This window comes from Equus asinus, chromosome 14 (assembly GCF_041296235.1).
Source record: "Equus asinus isolate D_3611 breed Donkey chromosome 14, EquAss-T2T_v2, whole genome shotgun sequence".
In the NCBI taxonomy this organism is placed as follows: Eukaryota; Metazoa; Chordata; class Mammalia; order Perissodactyla; family Equidae; genus Equus; species Equus asinus.
The window spans coordinates 28,660,719-28,681,046 of NC_091803.1; the positions used below are offsets into that span (position 1 = coordinate 28,660,719).

General features: G+C 41.3%; 1 protein-coding gene across 2 annotated transcripts in view; it reads left to right on the top strand.

The window, feature by feature from the left end:
* Positions 1–20,328, top strand: part of ARHGAP17 (Rho GTPase activating protein 17) — an 87,616-nt gene that overhangs the window by 21,365 nt on the left and 45,923 nt on the right. For both annotated transcript variants that reach the window (XM_070484664.1, XM_044746872.2), the window contains exons 2-3: positions 10,500–10,539; positions 14,131–14,235. In XM_070484664.1, the coding sequence (XP_070340765.1) occupies positions 10,500–10,539; positions 14,131–14,235 (145 nt within the window). The remainder of the gene's footprint in view (positions 1–10,499; positions 10,540–14,130; positions 14,236–20,328) is intronic.

The window sequence follows — 20,328 nt, forward strand, 5'->3', positions numbered from 1 at the left end:
TGCTGGGGTTGTGGTGTTATTATTATCGTTACTCCTATTTTACAGTTAGGATTATTCCCATTGTACGGTGGAGGAAATGGAGACTCACGGTTGCAGTTCACCAAGGCGACACCGGGATTCAAAGTCAGGTCTGCCTGAGTCCAGAGCCCTGACTCTTACCTCCTAACATGTTCTGTCTTCTTATCCTTTGCCTAAAATGCAACTTAGAATCTGTTAGCCATCTGTTTCTTATCGCTCAGCTCGCTGACTGTGAGTCATGCGCGTCAGACCACATTGTAGGCCGCCCTGTCCTAGAAGGAGCACCTATGGCCTCGTGCACAGTAACACTCAGACTGTCTCACGACTGTCAACCGTTCACCGCGGGAGCCTCTTTCTACCATGTGCTGGTAGTTACTCCACCACCCGCCAGCCACTGGGACTCTCGCCCTTCTAAAGCAGGGTTCTCAGCCCTGGTGGCACTTTGGAGTGGCGTGGGGAGCTTTAAATAAAAATGCCCAGCCCCACTCTAGAGGTTCTCATTCAGTCATTCTGTGTTAGGGTGCAGGTGTTATTCTTTTTTTAACAACTTTATTGAGATACACTTTCCATATCATAAAATTCACCTATTTTAAGTGTACAGTTCAAAGAGTTTTAGTAAATTTACGGAGTCATGTAACCATCACCACAATCCAATTTTTAGAACGGTTTCATCACCCCAATAAGATCCCTTGTACCCCTTTATGGTCAATCCCCATGCCCACTCTTACCCTGGGCTAACCACTAATCTACTTTCTGCTTCTATAGCTTTGCTTTTTCTGGCTATTTCACATAAACGGCATCATCCGTATCATTTTTAAAGCCTGCTGGATTGTAATGTGTAGCCACAGTTGAGAACCACTGTTATCTCCTAGATTGTTTTTTACTCCTGTTCCCTGGGTTCAGAGTGGCTCAGAAAAATTCCTAGGTGCCTACTAGGGCTGTCTTTTAGATAAGTTGTAAGCAAAATGAGTCCTTGTAAGCTTGACCGAGACCTTATGATCATTTATAACCTGCATTCTATGGGAACGTGCTTTTCAAAGTCCAAATGTGCTGACTGAGGAAGAAGCATTGGAAGAGAGCCTGCACAACCTGTCTTCAGACGCGGAATGCTCCCGCCAGCGGCCACAGCACTGAGTCAGAGCCCAGCCCTTGACTTTGTGTGGCCTTGCCTTGGGCACTTTTGCTTTAAACTTTTTGTGTGGCTTTTTATCTTCTTTTGGAGTCTTACATTGCCATGGCAATAAACTGAACCCCCCCTCCTGTGTCTTCTCCCATAGTTCTTAGCTCCACATTAACTGTCCACATTGTGATACTTTGGAAAATATTTCTCACGTACTTTTGCCTGCTTGAATCAGTTTTGAAATCTCAGACAGCTGCCTCCAGGTCCAAGCAGGTACCATAAATGGCTAGAGCTGGCTGGAGAGGGAGGGCCTGGGAGGTCCCCTGAGAGTCCACTGAGGGCAGTTGCAAGGTGTGCTGGTGGCAGTGAAGTGTTCTTCTGACTTCGCCGACTTTGCCGTAAGCAGCAATCCTTGGTGGAGCTTTTAGACTTAGCATGGGGTTACAGCAGGGATAGCAAATAGGTTCCATTTCGTGTGCCAGAGGGGAACACCGCCAACTGACCCAACAACAATGTAGGGGATAAGCTTACATGTGTAGGAAAATGATAAAACAGTTCAATTTATGTTAAACTATAACAATTCATCTTAGTCATTGATTGGCATTCAAAGAATGTTATGGAGGCTGAGTTAAGATTGATGAGGGTTTTGTTATTATTGTTTAAAGAGAAAAATAACTGTTACTTATCTTAGGTAAGCTGTAAACATGTGGGTGAAATTCTGTCATTTGGGGAAATAATTCAGAGTATAGAACTTTTAGGTGTATTTCACCCATACCATTACCAAAATATTTTCTATTTGATTGTTTTGCCCCTGATAAATATCCTTTTTCTTTTCAGTGTTACGAAGGGGGATACTTTTTTTTTCTTTTCCCATACTATCCCTTTAGGGTCTGTAAACTCTTTTTAAAACTTTTTAAAGTACTTTGTAGAATGTGTAACCATTGTTTCACTTGTAAAGTGTCAGAGAGTTCCTTTATTTTTAAAGTCCAATTAAGCAGATTTCAGATTCCCTCGGAGAAATTTCAGAAGACAGCTAATCTAATGAGATAAAACAGGAAAAACTCACTCACTAGTTCCCTGGCTCACTGTGAAGTGAAGTGAATGTGTCCAAACTCAGCACAAAGGCTCAAGTGGATTTTGTAAACACTCGTAACAGGAGATCCCAGTGTTGCACAAAATCTAGTTCCCAGCGGAATGAAATACACCACTTAGCTCTGCTCTGGCTACTGTAATTTACTGCGAATATTAATTCCCATGCCTGGAGTGACCATGTGGTTTGTTGCCCTGTGTACAGTATTGAGATTGGTCATAGTTTATTGTGGTTTATCTTACTCATCAAAGAAGCATTTAAATATTTGGAGGTAACTAGAATTTAAAATCAGTTTTTTAAAAATTCTCTCCATGTCCCATTTCTTTTTTTCATTTTAATTGGTATATCAAAGTGAATGTATAAGTAAAAAACCAACAAAAGTATGGTCTCGTGCGTGAATTTGTAAATGGAAAAAGAAAGCACTGTGATCCTGGGGGCGATAGGGAGCCATTCATGTTTGATGATAGTATTGGCTCCCTGGCCACGTACATATTTGCCATCCCTGGGTAGAGAGTGCACTTGGTGGTAGAAAGATGAGCTCCTGTTCTCAAGGCCACAGAATGGCTGAAAGGATTGAAGAGAAACAATCTAGTGGAGTCTGGAAAAGCCAGTGCCTCTCGACTTTGGAAATGCAAGTTGGGAAAGCACAGAAACCCCCCTCCAAAGTAAGAATTTGGAAGTGATTAAAACAGATTGGAGCTTCATGGGAAACTGTATTTAACACGTACATAGATCAAAGTTCCGCAAACTATGGCCTGAGGGCCAAGGCCAGTCACAGTATGCTCAGAATGGTTTTTGCATTTTTAAATGGTTGAAAAAAAATCAAGGATGGTATTTCGTGACATAGGAAAATTCTGATGAGTTCACATTTCAGTGTCCATAAATAAAGTTTTATTGGAATGTAGCCAGGTTCATTCCTTTACGTGTTGTCTTTGGCTGCTTTGGGGCTGCAGCGGCAAAGCTGAGTCATTGCAGCAGAGATGGTGTGGCCTGCAAGCCTAAAATATTTATTATTTGGCCCTTCCAGAAAAAGTGTGTTGATGCCTGACATAGAGAATTGTATTCATCTAGATCTTGTGCTGAAATATGTTTACTAGTAGGGATCAGAAAGAGAACAATAGTTAGAATATCTCAGTGGATTTTGAGGATGTGGGTGGGGAGAAATGCGCAGGTGGAGGAGACACGTGAGTTCTGATTTTTCTCTGTCACTAGCACAGGGCTGTGCCTGCACATTTGGGCTATAATGTCAGAGTCAGCCACCCCCATTCATTTTGGCAGCTGCTTCTTGAACATGAGGCAGAATGTCTAGGAAGAGAAAATACACCGCCAGACCAGCCTTACATCCCACTCCTCAAAGTGATTCTGAAAAGCCTGCTGGTGAAGTTGGCACCACACCTTGTGAGAAGCCCTTGGGTAGACCCAGGGTTGGCAAACCTTTTCTGTAAACGACCAGATAGGAAATATTTTGAGCTCTGCAAACCATGCAGTCTCTGTCACAACAACTCAACTCTGCTGTGGTAGCGTGAAAGCAGCCATAGGTAATACAGGGACAAATCAGCCTGGCTGTGCTGCAAGAAAGCTTTATTTGTGCACACTGAAATTTGAATTTCGTATACATTCATGTGTTCTAAAATATTATTTATTCCTCTTTTGATTTTTTCCGACCATTTTGAAATAACTGTTCTTAGCTTGCTGGCCATACAAAAATAGGTGGTGAGCTGGATTTGCCAGCAGGCCCTAGTTTGCTGACCCCTGGCCATAAGATTAACTTTCGAAGGCAATACCACGTTTTAATTTCAGTTATGTGGATTTTGCTGTGGTAGGCAATTCTACACATTTATGGCTGCTACTGTTAGTGAATTTTTTTCTTGCTACCTCTTTTGAAATGTGGAAAGTTTTTTTTTTTTTTTTGTCAAAGCTGTCCCTATCATTGTGACAGTCATTTCCTTTTTCATTCATTCATTCAATGTCTATTTATTCAGCACCTCCTGTGTGGCAGGCAGGTGCTAAGCTAGTGCTGGATGAGGAGTGATGGGTAAGGTGGACTTGGTCTGTGTCCCCGTGGAGCTCTCTCTCTAGCAGGGATGAGGTCAGTAATGCTCCGTGCTTGGAGGATCCCAGCAAGCATTGAAGGTGTGGATTTGAGCATTGATTTCCATGGCTCCCATACCACATGCTTTCTGAAGATGTGTGTCCCTGAATGCAGTAGTCAGTACCTAGAAAACAGAATGACAGTTCACAATAGGGGCGTTTTGCATTTCAGTGTAGTGATGGCAGGAACTCCTACAGAAATCAGTCCATGATTAGAGATGGAAATTGTCAGGACAATTGGAAATTTTCCTTGACTCTGTCTACTAGTAGGAGCATTTCTGTCTTTTTGTTGAGATGAACTCCTTCAGATTGGGAACGTTTCTGTTTTCTCCTGGCCTGGTCGTGGGCTGAGTGAGACGTCCTGTTCACCACGAGTAAAAGGTTGGACATTCCCACAACCAGTCAAGGGAAAGGAGAACTCATCAAGGCCTGCGCAACACTGCTGCTTTTAGGATTTGGGAATTAGGAGGAAGAAATCTTATCCTGGACCAAAAAGTGAGAAATAAATTAAGAATCCTACCTACATAAGCCTTGCTTGATTGCCTAGTGAAGTGGCGCAGTGGCTTGCATAGGAAAAAACAAACCCAGAGTAAAATGGTGAGCAGGAAGTGCCTTCCCGCTTCATATTGTTTTTCCAGTTACAGACAGGAAACTTTCAAGTGTGTTTTCAAGCACCGAATGTTGGATTCAAGGAAGGCTCTGACAAAGGAAAAAAAACTCCGATATACAAAAAGTTTAGGTCCGTGCAGCAAAATGTTTGATTTAGAACAATCTGATTTAACAAGTATTATTTTTATTATTGGATCACTTTGTCTTTACGTGTCTTAATAAATTCAATATGTTGCTCCCTCTCCCTTTGCTTTATTGATGAATTAACAGAAACTGATCAAAGTTCATGCATCTCAGTAAAAACCAAGTTTCTTTGGCTAATGTAAATGCCCTTCAGTGGGCACCTTGGCCAGTATTCTGAATAAGTGCTGCACTTTCCTTTGGTAAAAATTCCACGTCTCTGGTAAAGACGAACACTCCCAGACAGTTCAGCGTAGCTGCAGTTCAGCTGATCCTTGGACCGGTGCGGTGAAGAGGGAGATCAGGTCATTTGGACCACACACTGGAGGAGGTGGTTCCCTAACGTGAAGCTGGGCATAGCACAGGCCAAGGGGGAATCTTTCTGTGAGGTAGTCACCCCAATTTGTAGATTACATTCTGCGATCATGATTGCTTAAAAGTAATTTTTCCTAGATATCTCATATTCATGGATTGGAAGAATTAATATTGTTAAAATGTCCATGCTACTCAATGTAAGACCTGAAACTGTAAAAGTCCTGGTAGAAAAAGGGAAAAGCTCTTTAACGTTGGTCTTAGCAATGATTTCATGAATATGACACCAAAAGCACTGGGAACAAATGCAAAAATGAACGAGTGGGACTACGTCAAACAAGAAAGCTTCCGCACAGCTAAGGAATCAATCAACAAAATTAAAAGACAGCTTATGGAATAGGAGAAATTATTTACAAACCATATATCTGATAAGGGGTTAATATCCAAAATATATTTGGAACTCATATAATGCAATAGCAAAACCCCAAATAATCCAATTTAAAAATGGGTAAAGGGGGGCTGGCCCGGTGTCTCAGTGGTTAAGTGTGCAGGTTCCACTTTGGCAGCCCGGGGATCACCAGTTCGGATCCTGGGTGCGGACGTGGCACCGCCTGGCAAGCCATGGTGTGGTAGGTGTCCCACATACAGAGTAGAGGAAGATGGGCATGGATGTTAGCTCAGGGCCAGTCTTCCTCAGCAAAAAGAGGAGAATTGGCAGCAGATCTTAGCTCAGGGCTAATCTTCCTCAAAAAAAAGGGCAAAGGACCTAAATAGATGTTTTTCCAAAGAAAACCTACAAATGGCCAACAGGTATATGAAAAGGTGCTGAACATCACTACTCATCAGGGAAGTGCAAATGAAAACCAAATGAGATATCACCTCACACCTGTTAGGATGTCTGTTATCAAAAAGAGAAGCAATAACCAATGTCAGCGAGAATATGGAGAGGTTGGAACCCTTTTACACTGTTGGTGGTATAAATTGGTACAGCCATTATGGAAAATAGTATGGAAGTTCCTCAAAAAGTTAAAAATAGAACTACCTTATGATCCAGCAGTGTCACTTCTGGGTATATAGCCAAAGGAAATGAAGTCAGTATCTCAAAGAGATATGTACGCTCCCCTGTTAATTGCAGCATTATTCACAATAGCCAGGATATGAAAGCAACCTAAGTGTCTTGTAACAGATGAATGGATAAAGAAGGTGTACACACACACACACACAGGAATATTATTCAGCAGTGAGAAAGAAGGGAATCCTGCCATTTGCACCAACATGGGTGAACCTGGAGGACGTTATAGTAAGTGAAATAAGCCAGACAGAAAGACAGATACTGTGTGATCTCACTTACATGTGGAATCTGTTAAAAAAAAGTGAATTCCTAGAAACAGAGAGTAGACTGATGATTATCAGGAACTAGGGGATGGGGGAATGGGGGGATGCTAGTCAAAGAGTGGAAGCCTTCAGTTACGATGGGGAAGCTCTAGGGATATAGTGAGCAATATGGTGACTACGGTTACCAACTGTGCTACATAGTTGAAACTCAGTAGGAGGTCTTACTGTGATCTTAAGCATTCACACAACAACTATAACAAAAAAAGGTAACTGTACGAGGTGGTGGACGTGTTCATTAACCTGACTATGGTAATAATTTCACAATGTATATGTAAATCAAGTCATCACATTGTATAATTTCAATATATAGCATTTTATTTGTCAATTATACCTCAGTAAAGCTGGGGGGAAAGTAATCTCTACTGATTTTAGGTAATTTTTAATAATTTCAGTGAACCCTAAAATCTGGTTAAGAAAGTGCATTGGATATCTTTCTCAAATGAAATTTATCAGTGTAATATACAGAGTGTCCACAAAGGCAGGAAGCGTGGGGTAAACTTATTTTAAACTGTCTGTTAACATCTTCATATAATATGTTCTGTGTGTTTTTCAGCCTACAGATACCTTTTTAGGTAAAGTGTCTCTAAATTTAAAGCAAAGGGTCCAGTTGTTCATTTGAAAAGAGGACAATAAATGTACTGATTTGCCTTCTGTTTTGGTTGCTCTGTGTATTCTGGGTACTTTTGTCCAGACTGACAGTTGGGCCCATTGCCTTAGAGCTGTACTTCACTTAGAGTTATGTATCACTCGAAACCATCTCAAGTATGTTACTTAAAAACGTAACCAACATATTATTTTTTAAAATGTAAAACTGTGAATACATGTAGATCCAGAAGTCAAATAATAGTAAAAGGCTTAACAGGAGGTACAGTGGGTTCTTTGTCTACTCACCCCACCTTCCCAGGTGAGATTTCCCAACTGAAGAGGCAACCACTTTCACATTTTAGCTGTTTATTTTGGCAGTTACTTATATCCAGATTTATAAATAACGTGTGTAAACTGCTATCCTTCAGGTGATCAAGTGTAGGTGTTATTTATTGATTTCCTCTTACGATCATTGTGGGTTTAGGGCTCTTGTGTGACCTTCCTCTCGGTTCTGCGCCCTCATTCTTTTAACACAGTTATATTACAGGTTTTGGATATACTGCTTTTGATATTTATATTATTATATCCAATCAGTTATTTGCAGCTGAACAGGGGAGTGCACTATGACTGTCCTTCCAATGGACTTTTTGTTTTTTCTCTAATTAATTCTTGCTTTTTAAAAAAATTTTAGATTTGCTTTATTTTCTTTGTGGCTGTGGCAGTGCTGTGCTCATATAACTGACTCTCTGAAAAAAAAAAAAAAAAAAGAAGGAAAAGAATAAGCCCTGATTTGTATTGTTTGCAATTGTTTGTATTGTATTTGATTTCTCATTTCAAGTTACCAGTGTGAGGTTGCTGAACAAGATGCTGAGAAAAGATGCACATAGTTTGTTCCCCTGTACCACTGAGCTGTGACTAACTCTTTCACACCTGCTATTAGCCCACATTGGGATTTTAAACTAAGTTTTCTTTTTCTTCTATTTTAAAATAATTTTGTTTCATTAGAGGACGTATTTGCTCTGAATCTTTTTTTTTTTGAACTTGTGAATATTTTAAGGCCTTGGGACTTTCTTCTGTGTATACTTACATGTACAGAGGGAGATTCTGGAGATCTCTCAGAGGTGTTCAGGGTCCTGTCCAGATCTTTAGGTCCTGGCCAGAGAAGACGAGGTGAAAACTACACAACCCAGTGTGTTATCTCGCTGGAGGAGGGGTGAGGCTATTGGTGAGAGGGAGCAATGGTGAAGCTATGGCAGTCTCATGCCGTGTATGGCCCTGCTAGGCCAACTGTCAGGGCTCTTTTTGAGGCAGTTGCTTGAGCTCATGATGAGCTGGGGCCCTGCTCCACTTCCCTAACTGGAATGACTACCTGTGTTTGGCACTTCAGCAATGCCTGGCACCATGCATGCCAGTCAGGGCTGGGATGGCATATTTCGGCCTGCTGCTTACAGAACTTGTTCATACAGTTGAGAGTGGGCCTCTTCTGGAAGCTTGGACCTTGATTTCATCTTTAGGCTCTGCTCTTGTGGACCTGGGAGGTACTTGAGTCAGGTCAGAATTTCAGTTTCCTGCAAAAAACAATGAGTGAGCCACGACTATAGGCATCTCCAGGTTGACTGGGGCACTGCTGTGACAACTGGTACTGGAGTTCTGTGTGGCAATGCCTAGGTTTTCCTTGACATGCCAATGCCCAAGCATAGGCTGGAGGTGTGCACCGTCATCCTTGTTGCAGCTACTGTTGCTCTGAGCTTTATCAGGGTTTTGAGGTCATTCTAGGGGTTCCCATCCACTTTCTTGCCAAACAGCTTTTCTTTCTTTTGCATTGGTTCATGGGCAAGATCATTCAACCTTCCATTCTGCAGTGTATCTAATGAAAAGGCTTCATAATATCTGGTTCATTGATGGCCTTCCCGCACCTCCTGCCCCCTGCAATGTTAAGAGCTGAAACAGACTTTCTTTTTCCTGTAAAAATGTCCTTGTTCATTTCCATGGGAATTTGGTAGGCCTGTTAAATGACTTGGCTTAAATCACTATTTGAACCAGAAGTCCAAAATGGCACTTTGTAGTAATTCTGGGTGTGATGTATATCAATGATGCTGCCCTTTTGAACTGCAGAGAAAAGTCTTCTTAAAATATTATTGTGATTTGGCAACTGAGACTCCAGCAGCTCTGAATGCTCCTCAGCTGATTGCTGGCCGCCATGTCGGTTTTCTGGAAAGGTCAGTGAAGTTAACAGCAGTTCTAAAGCATAGATAAGGGAAAGTTGTGAAAATACTTTGTTTCTTTATAAAGATGAGCTATCTGAAGAAGGGAATACTCAATTATTTTTATTGTGTGTGAATCATTGCATAGTATTTCTGGATTTCTGACAAACTTCTTTCAATAAGACTATGAAACTCAGAAATGATGATTTTAAGACCTGAAGTTTAATTTTCTCCAGAGCAGACTTTTCTCCCAGTGTGGTCTGTAGGCCTCTTGCTGTGGATTTCTGGGCTGGGAGGGGCTTGTTAAAAATGCAGGATCTTGTTGCTGACCTACCGAATTAGAAACTCTTGAGATGAGACCTGAAAAATGGCAGATTAAATCAGTGCACCCGCTAACCCCTGTGGGGGATTGTGTGCATACCCAAGTTTGATCTAGACCATTTGTTCTGACGTTGGATTGCTATTCTCTGCAAACTTTTGTTTGTTTTTCTTTGGTTTTGCTTAAGTTGCCCTCTAATGTAAAAATTGGTACAATTTCTCCCCTTGTTATCATTCATTTCTGCCTGTTTTGTTTTAAAGATTTTATTTTTTCCTTTTTCTTCCCAAAGCCCCCCGGTACATAGTTGTATATTCTTCGTTGTGGGTCCTTCTAGTTGTGGCATGTGGGACACTGCCTCAGCGTGGCTTGATGAGCAGTGCCATGTCTGCGCCCAGGATTCGAACCAAGGAAACACTGGGCCGCCTTCAACGGAGTGCGCGAACTTAACCACTCAGCCACGGGGCCAGCCCCATTTCTGCCTGTTTTGTTTTAAACTCCAGGATAATAGTTATTAAATTTCATGAGTGGCTTTTCATTTCTGGATTTTTAACTCTGAATTTTTAATTTTTCCCACAGAGCTGAGAAAACAGAAGTGCTCAGTGAAGATCTGTTACAGGTAACAAAATACAATCTTTTTGAAGTGCTCTGTTTAAAGGAAAAAAACCCAAAACCTGTAGATGAGAACTGAAGCTTATGTTTTTTTTTACCTGAAAGAGAATAAAATTATTTAGCACAGTTTTGAGCAGAAGGAAAAGCAGTTGAGTTGCACCGTGATAGAAAGGGATCTGAAACTTTGGTGTCATATTGTGAAGCTCAAATGGGGTAGTGTTGTTTTCAAGTGCCAGGGGTGAGGGTGGGGATGGAGGCGGGGCTGGCAGTGTGGCCTGGTCACGGGTGCTGGGCAGGCTGGGGGACTCTAGTTCACCGTTCTGGCGGTGCCCTTGATGAGACAGGCCCTGCCAGCTGCAGCAGAGGACCCCGCTGGCTGGAACCTAGAGTTTTGACTTCTTGCTCCCTCTCTCACTGTTATTCCCCAACACTGGCCTGAGTTGCGTCCTGAGGGAATCAGAGTCTCAGAGACAATGGCCAGATCTCTCAGAACCACCCAGAGGCTTTAGGGTGGCCTCACATCATCAGGCTGACTTTCTTTCTTCTCTGTAGGGAGGGGCGTTTCCCACCAGGGACCTTACCCAGGGCCTCTCCACTCCATCTCTCAACAGATTTGCCTAACTTTGGGGCTGGGAGTTTCTTCCAGGAGGCAGTGGACCCTTGATACACATGACTTCCCCCAGCCCCACTCAATCCCCACCCGCGCCAGAATACTTAGGGAAGGATGGAACCTCTTCTGCACAGAGGTTTCTTTTTCTTTTCTTTCTTTCTTTTTTTTTTTTTTTTTTTTGCGCAGAGGTTTCTATCAAGTCTCCTCGCCTGTCTTGCCTCTCATTTGCATAACCTACGGCAGGTCCACTCCATTGAGTTCCTGAGTTCCTGAAGACCAAAGAAAGATATGCTCCCAAGTGACTTTCTGTCTCTTCTCATGGAGAGAAGTCGTTGGCATAATTGAGAAAAACGCTGCCTCCACCACACCATGCCGAAACATCCTTCTCAATTATGACAGCCTTCTGTGGGTAGAATATTTTAAGAGCACTTTTTTCTTTTTTTTTAGGACTAAAAGGTTTTATTAAGGAGTTGAAGTATTTTTAAAGATTTATTTAAGAATAACATTCTTAACAGTACTTCCTCGTTTTTTATCATATATTTCGAATTCATTTTCAGACTTTCAGAAATACTTTTTGGTCCAGTTAAGCTTTTACTAAACTAGGTTTTCATGTCATTACCTCCCTCCTACATCCCATATCAGTAATGGACATTATCTGATTTAATCCTTGATGCTCTAAGATAAGGCCAGGGGACCTTACAGGCCATTGGAGTGTGTCAACTCAACTGGCAACTGTCCGTTCTTCTCACTTTGCCCAAACATCCAGTGGGGCTGAAGAGTTTGACAGTTTCTAGGAACTCCTGTTTTCTAACACAGATACTTACCCCATGTCTGCTGTCGCTAGGACTGATGTTTTCCCTTCTGATTTTGTTGTTTGAACTATAAAGAAAGAGAGTCATGGTTAAAAGTGTGGAGTTGGGTGCCCAACTACATGGATTGGAATCCCAGGTCTGCCCCTGACTGGCTGTGTGGCCTCAGGAACTTACTCTTAACCTCCCTGTGCCTCAGTTTCCATTTCTCTAGAATGAAGGTAGTAGCAGTGTCCGCCCCCAGGGTTGTTGGGAGGGTTGAAGGAGTTCAACATGGAAAGCACTGGGAATGGATTACAAGACATGATTTTGTTTCTGGTATGTTCTGGTGTGAAACTTCCCTTAACTTGTGCTGTGTCCTCCCACCTCTTTTCTTAGATCTCTAAGAGAGCAGTTCAGGAGGCTGCCTGTTGATTTTGCTTGTATGCACTTTCTCCAGGAGGCTGTGAATCCCTGGAGGGGGGAACCACAATTTACTTACTGTTGTTTGTCTAATACGTGCACAGGGACACATATATACTTGTCCTTTCAACAAATATTAAGTGAGCATCTTCCATTCAGCTGCCAGACAGCGTTCCAGGCACTTGGGATAAATCAGTGGACAGAACAGACCAAGGCACCTGTTCCTGCAACTTTACATTCTAGTGGAAATTGGAATCAGAATGAAATGGAGTTTTTTGGGGTTGTTCCCCCCTGCTTTTGTGGCAAAGGAAGAGTGTATATCAGTTTTCTAGTGTTTCTTTTTCTTTTTTTTTTTTTTAAAGATTTTATTTATTTTTTATTTTTCCTTCTTCTCCCCAAAGACCCCCAGTACATAGTTGTACATTTTAGTTGTGGGTCCTTCTAGTTGTGGCATGTGGGAGGCCACCTCAGCATGGCCTGATGAATGGTGCTAGGTCCGCGCCCAGGATGCGAACCAGTGAAACCCTGGGCGGCTGAAGCAGAGCGTGCCAACTTAACCACTCGGCCACAGGGCAGGCCCTCCAGTGTTTTCAAATGTGGTCGTTATGCGATTTAGAGAAGGTGATGTGGCCTCTCCTCCTAAGTATAAACTTGCCTGTCAGATCAGGGCCCTAGTGGCCGGGGCTTGGATATAAAGGAGAGCTGCTGGTGCACTGAGGGCCTTTGAGAAAGAGCCACACACCATTCTATTCCATAAAATGTCTTGGGGTAAAAATGTATTCTGCCTTGAATTTGTTGATTTCCCTTTAAAATAGAAAGCTTCCTTAAGGCACTGCTCTCATTCTCAGTGAGTCATCAGGACACACATTTTTGGCATTCCTTCCTGTAAAAAGCAGCTCTCTTTGCCATAAACAGCCATATCCCAGCAATAATATTTTGGGAAGCTAATCATGATGCATGGGTCCCCTAAGTCAGTGTTTCCTACTGCTGGCTGTCCATTCTGCTTTAAAGGTTTATTTAAAAAAAAAAAAAGAAAAAGGAAAAACAAAAACCACCCCAAGCCTAGTAAAGAATAATTTTAAAAGCAGTAGTGTTCCATGTAAGTTGTGGATCATTTACTCTGACTCTGTCTGATGTACTTTGCGGGGAAGGCTTCATGGCTATGTGCAGGAGAGAGCGTCTGAAAGCCCCTGTGGGTTTTCCCACTTGGCTGTGGGTGTGGGTCTGGGCTGAGGATGTTCATTTGCAGTTCTGCAGATTGGACCCAGGCCTTTGCTGGTGCTGGAGTGTGCAGCTCGACAGCCACCCCTCTTTCTGATAGCAAGTTTTAGTCGGAACTGTCCCCTCTCCCTGCACATACAGTCAGCCTTTAAGGGATCTAAAACCCTGGGTGTCAGGGAGGTCGGTGGTTTCCAACCAGGGACGCTTTTGGTCTCTGGGGGGATATCTGACAATATCGATTGATACTGGAGAATGTTTTTGATAGTCACAATGGAGGGAGTGGGGTGCTACTGGCTCCTAGAGGATAGAGGCCAAAGATGATGCTAAACATACCACAATGTGCAGGACAGCTCCCCACAACCCAGAATAATCTGGCTCAGAATGTCCATAGTAAGAAACCTGGTGTAGGTGAATGGGGGCCATTTCCATTTACACCCAAGCAGTAAGAAATTAAACTATAGGATGCTTTTCCTGCCTACAAGCAAACACTACATCAGAAAGATGCTGAGTTTGTTCTTAAGCCCTGCAAATGGCTCATTTGTCTCTGTTTTGTCAGATCGAGCGGCGCCTGGACACGGTGCGGTCAGTGTGCCACCATTCCCACAAGCGCCTGATGGCATGCTTCCAGGGCCAGCATGGCACTGATGCCGAGAGGAGACACGTGAGTATCCAATTCGACTCAGAACCATAGTTCATGTGTCTCTGGGAGGCTCTTCGCCCTTTGATCAATTGTTTTCTCCCAAGCAGCATCAGCAGATTTGCCTTCAGATTTGTACCTTATGTCACCCTTCATGCTCATGACACCTGCCTGACCAGAACATTCTTTTGTGCTTAAGACATTGCTGAGCTGAAGGCTCACACTGCTTTTAAAGACTCACTGAGCCATTTGTCCTTGATAAGAGAATGGACGTGTCGATTATGAATGCTTTGATGGTGAAAAACTGATAATCTTTTTTTTTTTTTGAGGAAGATTAGCTCTGAGCTAACATCTGCCACCAGTCCTCCTCTTTTTGTTGAGGAAGACTGGCCCTGAACTAACATCTGTGCGCATCTTCCTCTATTTTACATGTGGGACGCCTGCCACAGCATAGCTTGATAAGTGGTGCGTAGGTCCATGCCCGAGATCTGAACCGGTGAACCCTGGGCCACCAAAACGGAGTGTGCAAACTTAACCCCTATGCCGCAGGGCCTGCCCCCCTGAAAACCCTTTCTTAAATTGACTTAGAAAGTAGAATTTATTGGCTTACTAACTGAAAAATCCAGAAGTTGAGATGGACTTGAGGTATGGATTCATCTAGCATTTCAATTATATAACCAAAAATCTAGTTTCTTTCCTTCTTTCCCTTCTGCCTTCTTCATTATCTGCTTTATCCCTAAATGGCTACCTCTCATGGTTGTAAGTTGGCTACCAGCACCTTCCATGGGCTGCTTCCTTGTGCATGTCCAGCAGGACTACAGAGCATCTCTTCCCACAGTTTTCTTTCTTTCTTTTTTTGTTGAAGTGTAGTTGACATACCCTATTGCATTAATTTCAGGTGTACAGCATATTGATTCGACATTTATATACATTACAAAGCAATCATCCTGATAAGACTAGTTTCCATCTGTCATCACATAAAGTTATTACAATATTGTTGACTGTTCCCTACATTGTACTATACATTATATCCCCATGATTTATTTATTTTGTGATTGGAAGTTTGTACCTCTTAATCCTTTTTACCTATTTTGCCGATCCCCCTGACTCCCTTCCCTCTGGCCACCACCAATTTGTTCTTTGTATCTATGATTCTGTTTTGTTTTGTTTGTTCATTTGTTTTGTTATTTTTGAGTCTACATATAAGTGAAATTATACGGTATTCTTCTTTCTCTGTCTAGCTTATTTCAATTAGCATAATACCCTCTAGATCCATCCATGTTGTTGCAAATGCAGGATTTTATTCTTTTTTATGGCTAATATTCCATTTTACATATCTATCACATCTTTATCTGTTCATCTACTGAAGAACACTTAGTTTGCTTCCATATCTTGGCTGTTGTAAATAACACTGCAGTGAACACATGGGTGCCTCTATCTTTTTATATTAGTGTTTTCGTTTTCTTCAGATAAATACCCAGAAGCGGTATTGTGGATTATATGGTAGTTCTATTTTTAATTTTTTGAGGAGCCTCCATACTGTTTTCCGTAGTGATTGCACCAATTTACATTGCCACCAACAGTACACAAGGGTTCTCTTTTCTCCACATCCTCGCCAACACTTACTTGTTGTCTCTTTATAGTAGTTATTCTGACAGGTGTGAGGTGATATCTCATTGTGGTTTTGGTTTGCATTTCCCTGAAGATTAGTGATGTTGAGTACCTTTTCTTGTATCTGTTCGCCATCTGTGTGTCTTTTTTGAAAAAATGTCTGTTGAGGTCCTCAGCCAATGTTTTAATCGGATTGTTTGTCTTTTTTGATATTGAGTTGTGTGAGTTCTTTATATATTTTGGATATTAACCCCCTTATCAGATATATCATTTGCAAATATATTCTTCCATTCCATAGGCCGCCTTTTTGTTTTCTTGATGGTTTCCTTTGCTGTGCCAAAGCTGTTAGTTTCATGAATTCTTATTTGTTTATTTTGCATTTGTTACCCTTGCCTGAGGAGACATAGCCAAAAAAATATTGCTAAGACTGTTGTCAAAGAGTTTACTCCCTTTGTTTTCTTCTAGGATTTTTATGGTTTCAGGTCTTACATTTAAGTCTTTAATCCATTTTGAGTTTATTTTTGTATATAGTATAAGAAAATGGACCAATTTCATTCTTTTGCATGTATCTGTCTAGTTTTCCCAACACCATTTATTGAAGGGACTGTCTTTTCCCCACTGTATATTCTTGCCCCCTTTGTCATATATTAATTGACCAGCTAGGCATGAGGTAATTTCTGGGCTCTCTTATCTCTGTCCCATTGATGTATGTGTCTGTTTTTGTGTCAGTACCATACAGTTTTGATTACTATGGTTTTGTAGTATAGTTTGAAACCAGGAAGCGTGATAGCTCCAGCTTTGTTCTTCTTTCTCAAGATTGCTTTGGCTATTCAGTGTCTCTTGTGTTTCATGTGAAGTTTAGGTTTATTTGTTCTGGTTCTGTGAAGAATGCCACTGGTATTTTCATAGGGACTGCAGTGAATCTGTAGATTACTTTGGGTGGTATGGACATTTTAACAGTATTAATTCTTCCAGTTTATGAGCACGGTATATCTCTCCACTTATTTCTGTCATCTTCAGTTTCTTTCATCAATGTCTTATAGTTTTCAGTGTATCGGTCTTTCACTTCCTTGGTTAAATTTAACTTGGTTAAATGTATTGGTTTGGGGCCGGCCCCGTGGCTGAATGGTTAAGTTCAAGTGCTCTGCTGCGGCGGCCCAGGGTGTCACCGGTTCGGATCCTGGGCGCGGACATGGCACCGCTTGTCAGGTCACATTGAGGCAGCGTCCCACATGCCACAACTAGAAGGACCTGCAACTAAGAGATACAACTATGTACTGGTGGGATTTGGGGAGGTAAAGCAGAAAAAAAAACCCCCAAATTTATTGGTTAACTTGGTTAAATTTATTCCTAGGTATTTTATTTTTTTGATACAAGTATAAATTGGATTCTTTTCTTTTTTTCTTTGCTGAGGAAGATTTTCCCTAAGCCAACATCTGCTGCCAATCTTCCTCTTTCCATATGCAAGCCAGCACCACAGCATGGCCACTGACAGATGAATGGCATAGGTCAGCACCTGGGAACCAAACCTGGGCTGCCACAGTGGAGTGTGCCAAACTTAACCTCTAGGCCACTGAGGCTGGCCCTAAATTAGATTATTTTCTTAATTTCTCTTTCTCTTAGTTCTTTGTTAGTGTATAGAAACACAGCTGATTTCTGTGTATATTTATTTTGCATCCTGCAACTTTACTGAATTCATTTATTAGTTGTAATAGTGTTTTGGTGGCATCTTTAGGGTTTTCTATGTACAATATTACATTATCTGCAAATAGTGACTATTTTATTATTTCCTTTCCAATTTGGATGCCTTTATTTCTTTTTCTTGTCTGATTGCTGTAGCTAGGACTTCGAACCCTATGTTGAATAAGAGTGATGGGAATGGGTATTCTTGTGTTGTTCCTGATCTTAGAGGAAAAGCTTGTAACTTTTCACCATTAGGTATGATGTTAACTATGGGTTTTTCATATATGGCCTTTATTATGTTGAAGTATTTTCCCTCTATACCCATTTTGTTGAGGGTTTTTATCATAAATGGATGTTGAATTTTGTCAAATGCTTTTTCTACATCTATTGAGATGATCATATGATTTTTACCTTTTGTTTTGTTCATGTGATGCATCATGTTGACTGGTTTGTGGATACTGAACCACCCTTACATCCCTGAAATTAATCCTAGTTTATCATGACGTATGATCCTTTTGATATGTTGTTGAATTTGTTTTGCTAATATTTTGTAGAGGATTTTTGCATATAAGTTCATCAGGGATATTGACCTATAATTTTCTTTTCTTGTCATGTCTTTATCTGGTTTTGGTATCAGGGTAATGCTGGCCTTGTAGAGTGAGTTTGGGAGCAATCCTTCGTCAGTTTTTTGGAATAGTAAGAGAGGGATAGGTCTTAATTCTTCTTTAAATGTTTGGTAGAATTCACCTGTGAAGCTTTCTGGTCCTGGACTTTTGTTTGTTGGGAGTTTTTTGATTACTGATTCAATTTTATGATTAGTAATCGGTCTGTTCAGATTTTGTATTTCTTCCTGATTCTAGTCTTAGAAAATTATTTGTTTCTAGGAATTTATCCATTTTTTCCTTGGTTGTCCAATTTGTTGGTGTAATTATTTGTCATTATCTCTTATGATCCTTTTTGTTTCTGTGGTGTCTATTATAACTTCTCTTTCATTTCTGATTTCATTTATTTGAGCCCTCTCTCTTTTTTTCTTGAAAAGTCTAGCTAATGGTTTATCAATTTTGTTTATCTTTTCAAAGAATCAGCTCTCAGTTTCATTGATCTTTCTGTTATTTTTTTAATCTCTATTTCATTTATTTCTGCTCTAATCTTTATTATTTCCTCCCTCTACCATGTTTGTTTCTTTTTTTTCTAGTTCTTTTGAATATAAAGTCAGATTGTTTATTTGAGATTTTTCCTGTTGCTTGGGATAGGCCTATATGGCTATAAACTTCCCACCTAGAACTGCATTTGCTGCATCCCTTACATTTTGGACCATTGTCTTTCTATTTTCATTTATCTCAAGGTATTTTTTAATTTCCTCTTTGATTTCTTTCTTGACCCAACAACTGTTTAGTCTTCCAGTATTTTTCTTAATGGAATGAGAAAACTTTTTCCAAGGCCTTGGCAAGTAGAAGTCTCTTTCCATTGCATTGTTCTGTGTTGAGTCACATTCCACATTCCTGAATATTCCCATTCCGCTCTAATTCCTATGGGTAGGGGTTAAGATTGGGTGAGGAGATGCAGTATACTGGTTGGCTTAAGATAATCATGGCTCATGTCAGAGCATGGGCTGTGGACCTACCTCCAGCTCACAGGCTTCATCAAGAAGAAGGTAGATCCCTAAGAGAAAACAGGACACTGTATAGAAAGGAAGAAGAATGGACTCTAGGAGAACAATCAAATGTCTGCTCCAGGATACATTTTTTCAGAGTATCCAGCTTCCCATGTACCACCAGCAGAACGCAGAAGCTTCTGTTATTTAGGCAGTTTTGTCCTTGGTTTTGCAAGTTGGTTCCTTATGAGCATATGCTAACCTTTAGAAGCCCATATAGAATTAAGGTGATAGTTTCAGTGGCACACAGGCAAACTACAGTTTGCTATACTGTTTTGTTTGTCACCAGATGTTTCAAAAGTAAGAACTGGTATGCAGATGATGTGTCACCTTTCTTTTATATTTCCTACAGACAGATATGGCACTTCTTGACAACAGGGTATGCCTCTCTCTCACAATACGTAGTTTTCTGCAGTAGTATATATCAAAGGAGTGGAAGTTTGCATACACCTAGAATTCCAGGAATGCTTGCTGTAGGTCTCGTCCGTCAGAACCAGATGCAATCCACTGGTTCTGCCCCCACTGCTCCTTCTCATTCTCTGGCCATGGCTTCTCTTCTGCCTACCCTTTTCATATCATTTCCTAAGATTCTGTCCTTTTCCTCCTTATTCACACAGTCACATTCCTTGGGCCACCTCTTCTATTTTCATGGCTTCTAACCCATGTGTTTATGCCAGGGACTTCTAAACCATTTTCAACCAAGCAAAAAACTTCCTCCCCTAGATGTCTATTTTATTTATTTTTTGTTTTTATTTTTTTTTGAGGACTATTAGCCCTGAGATAAGTACTGCCAGTCGTCCTCTTTTTGCTGAGGAAGGCTGGCCCTGAGCTAACATCCATGCCCATCTTCCTCTACTTTATATGTGGGATACCTGCCACAGCATGGCGTGCCAAGTGGTGCCATGTGGGCACCCGGGATCCGAACAGGTGAACCCCGGGCCGCTGAGAAACGGAATGTGCACACTTAACCGCTGCGCCACTGGGCCAGCCCTAGATGTCTATTTTAGTGTGCATAACCAGTTCTTCCTTCCGTGTTGACTCTTGAATTCTAACCACCCTATTGTGCAAGCTAGATACTGGGAAGTTATCTTATATTTCCTTTTTTTAATCTTTACCCTCCCATAGCTGCTTGATTAGCAAGTCCTATGATTCTCTCTGTGATTATTTTT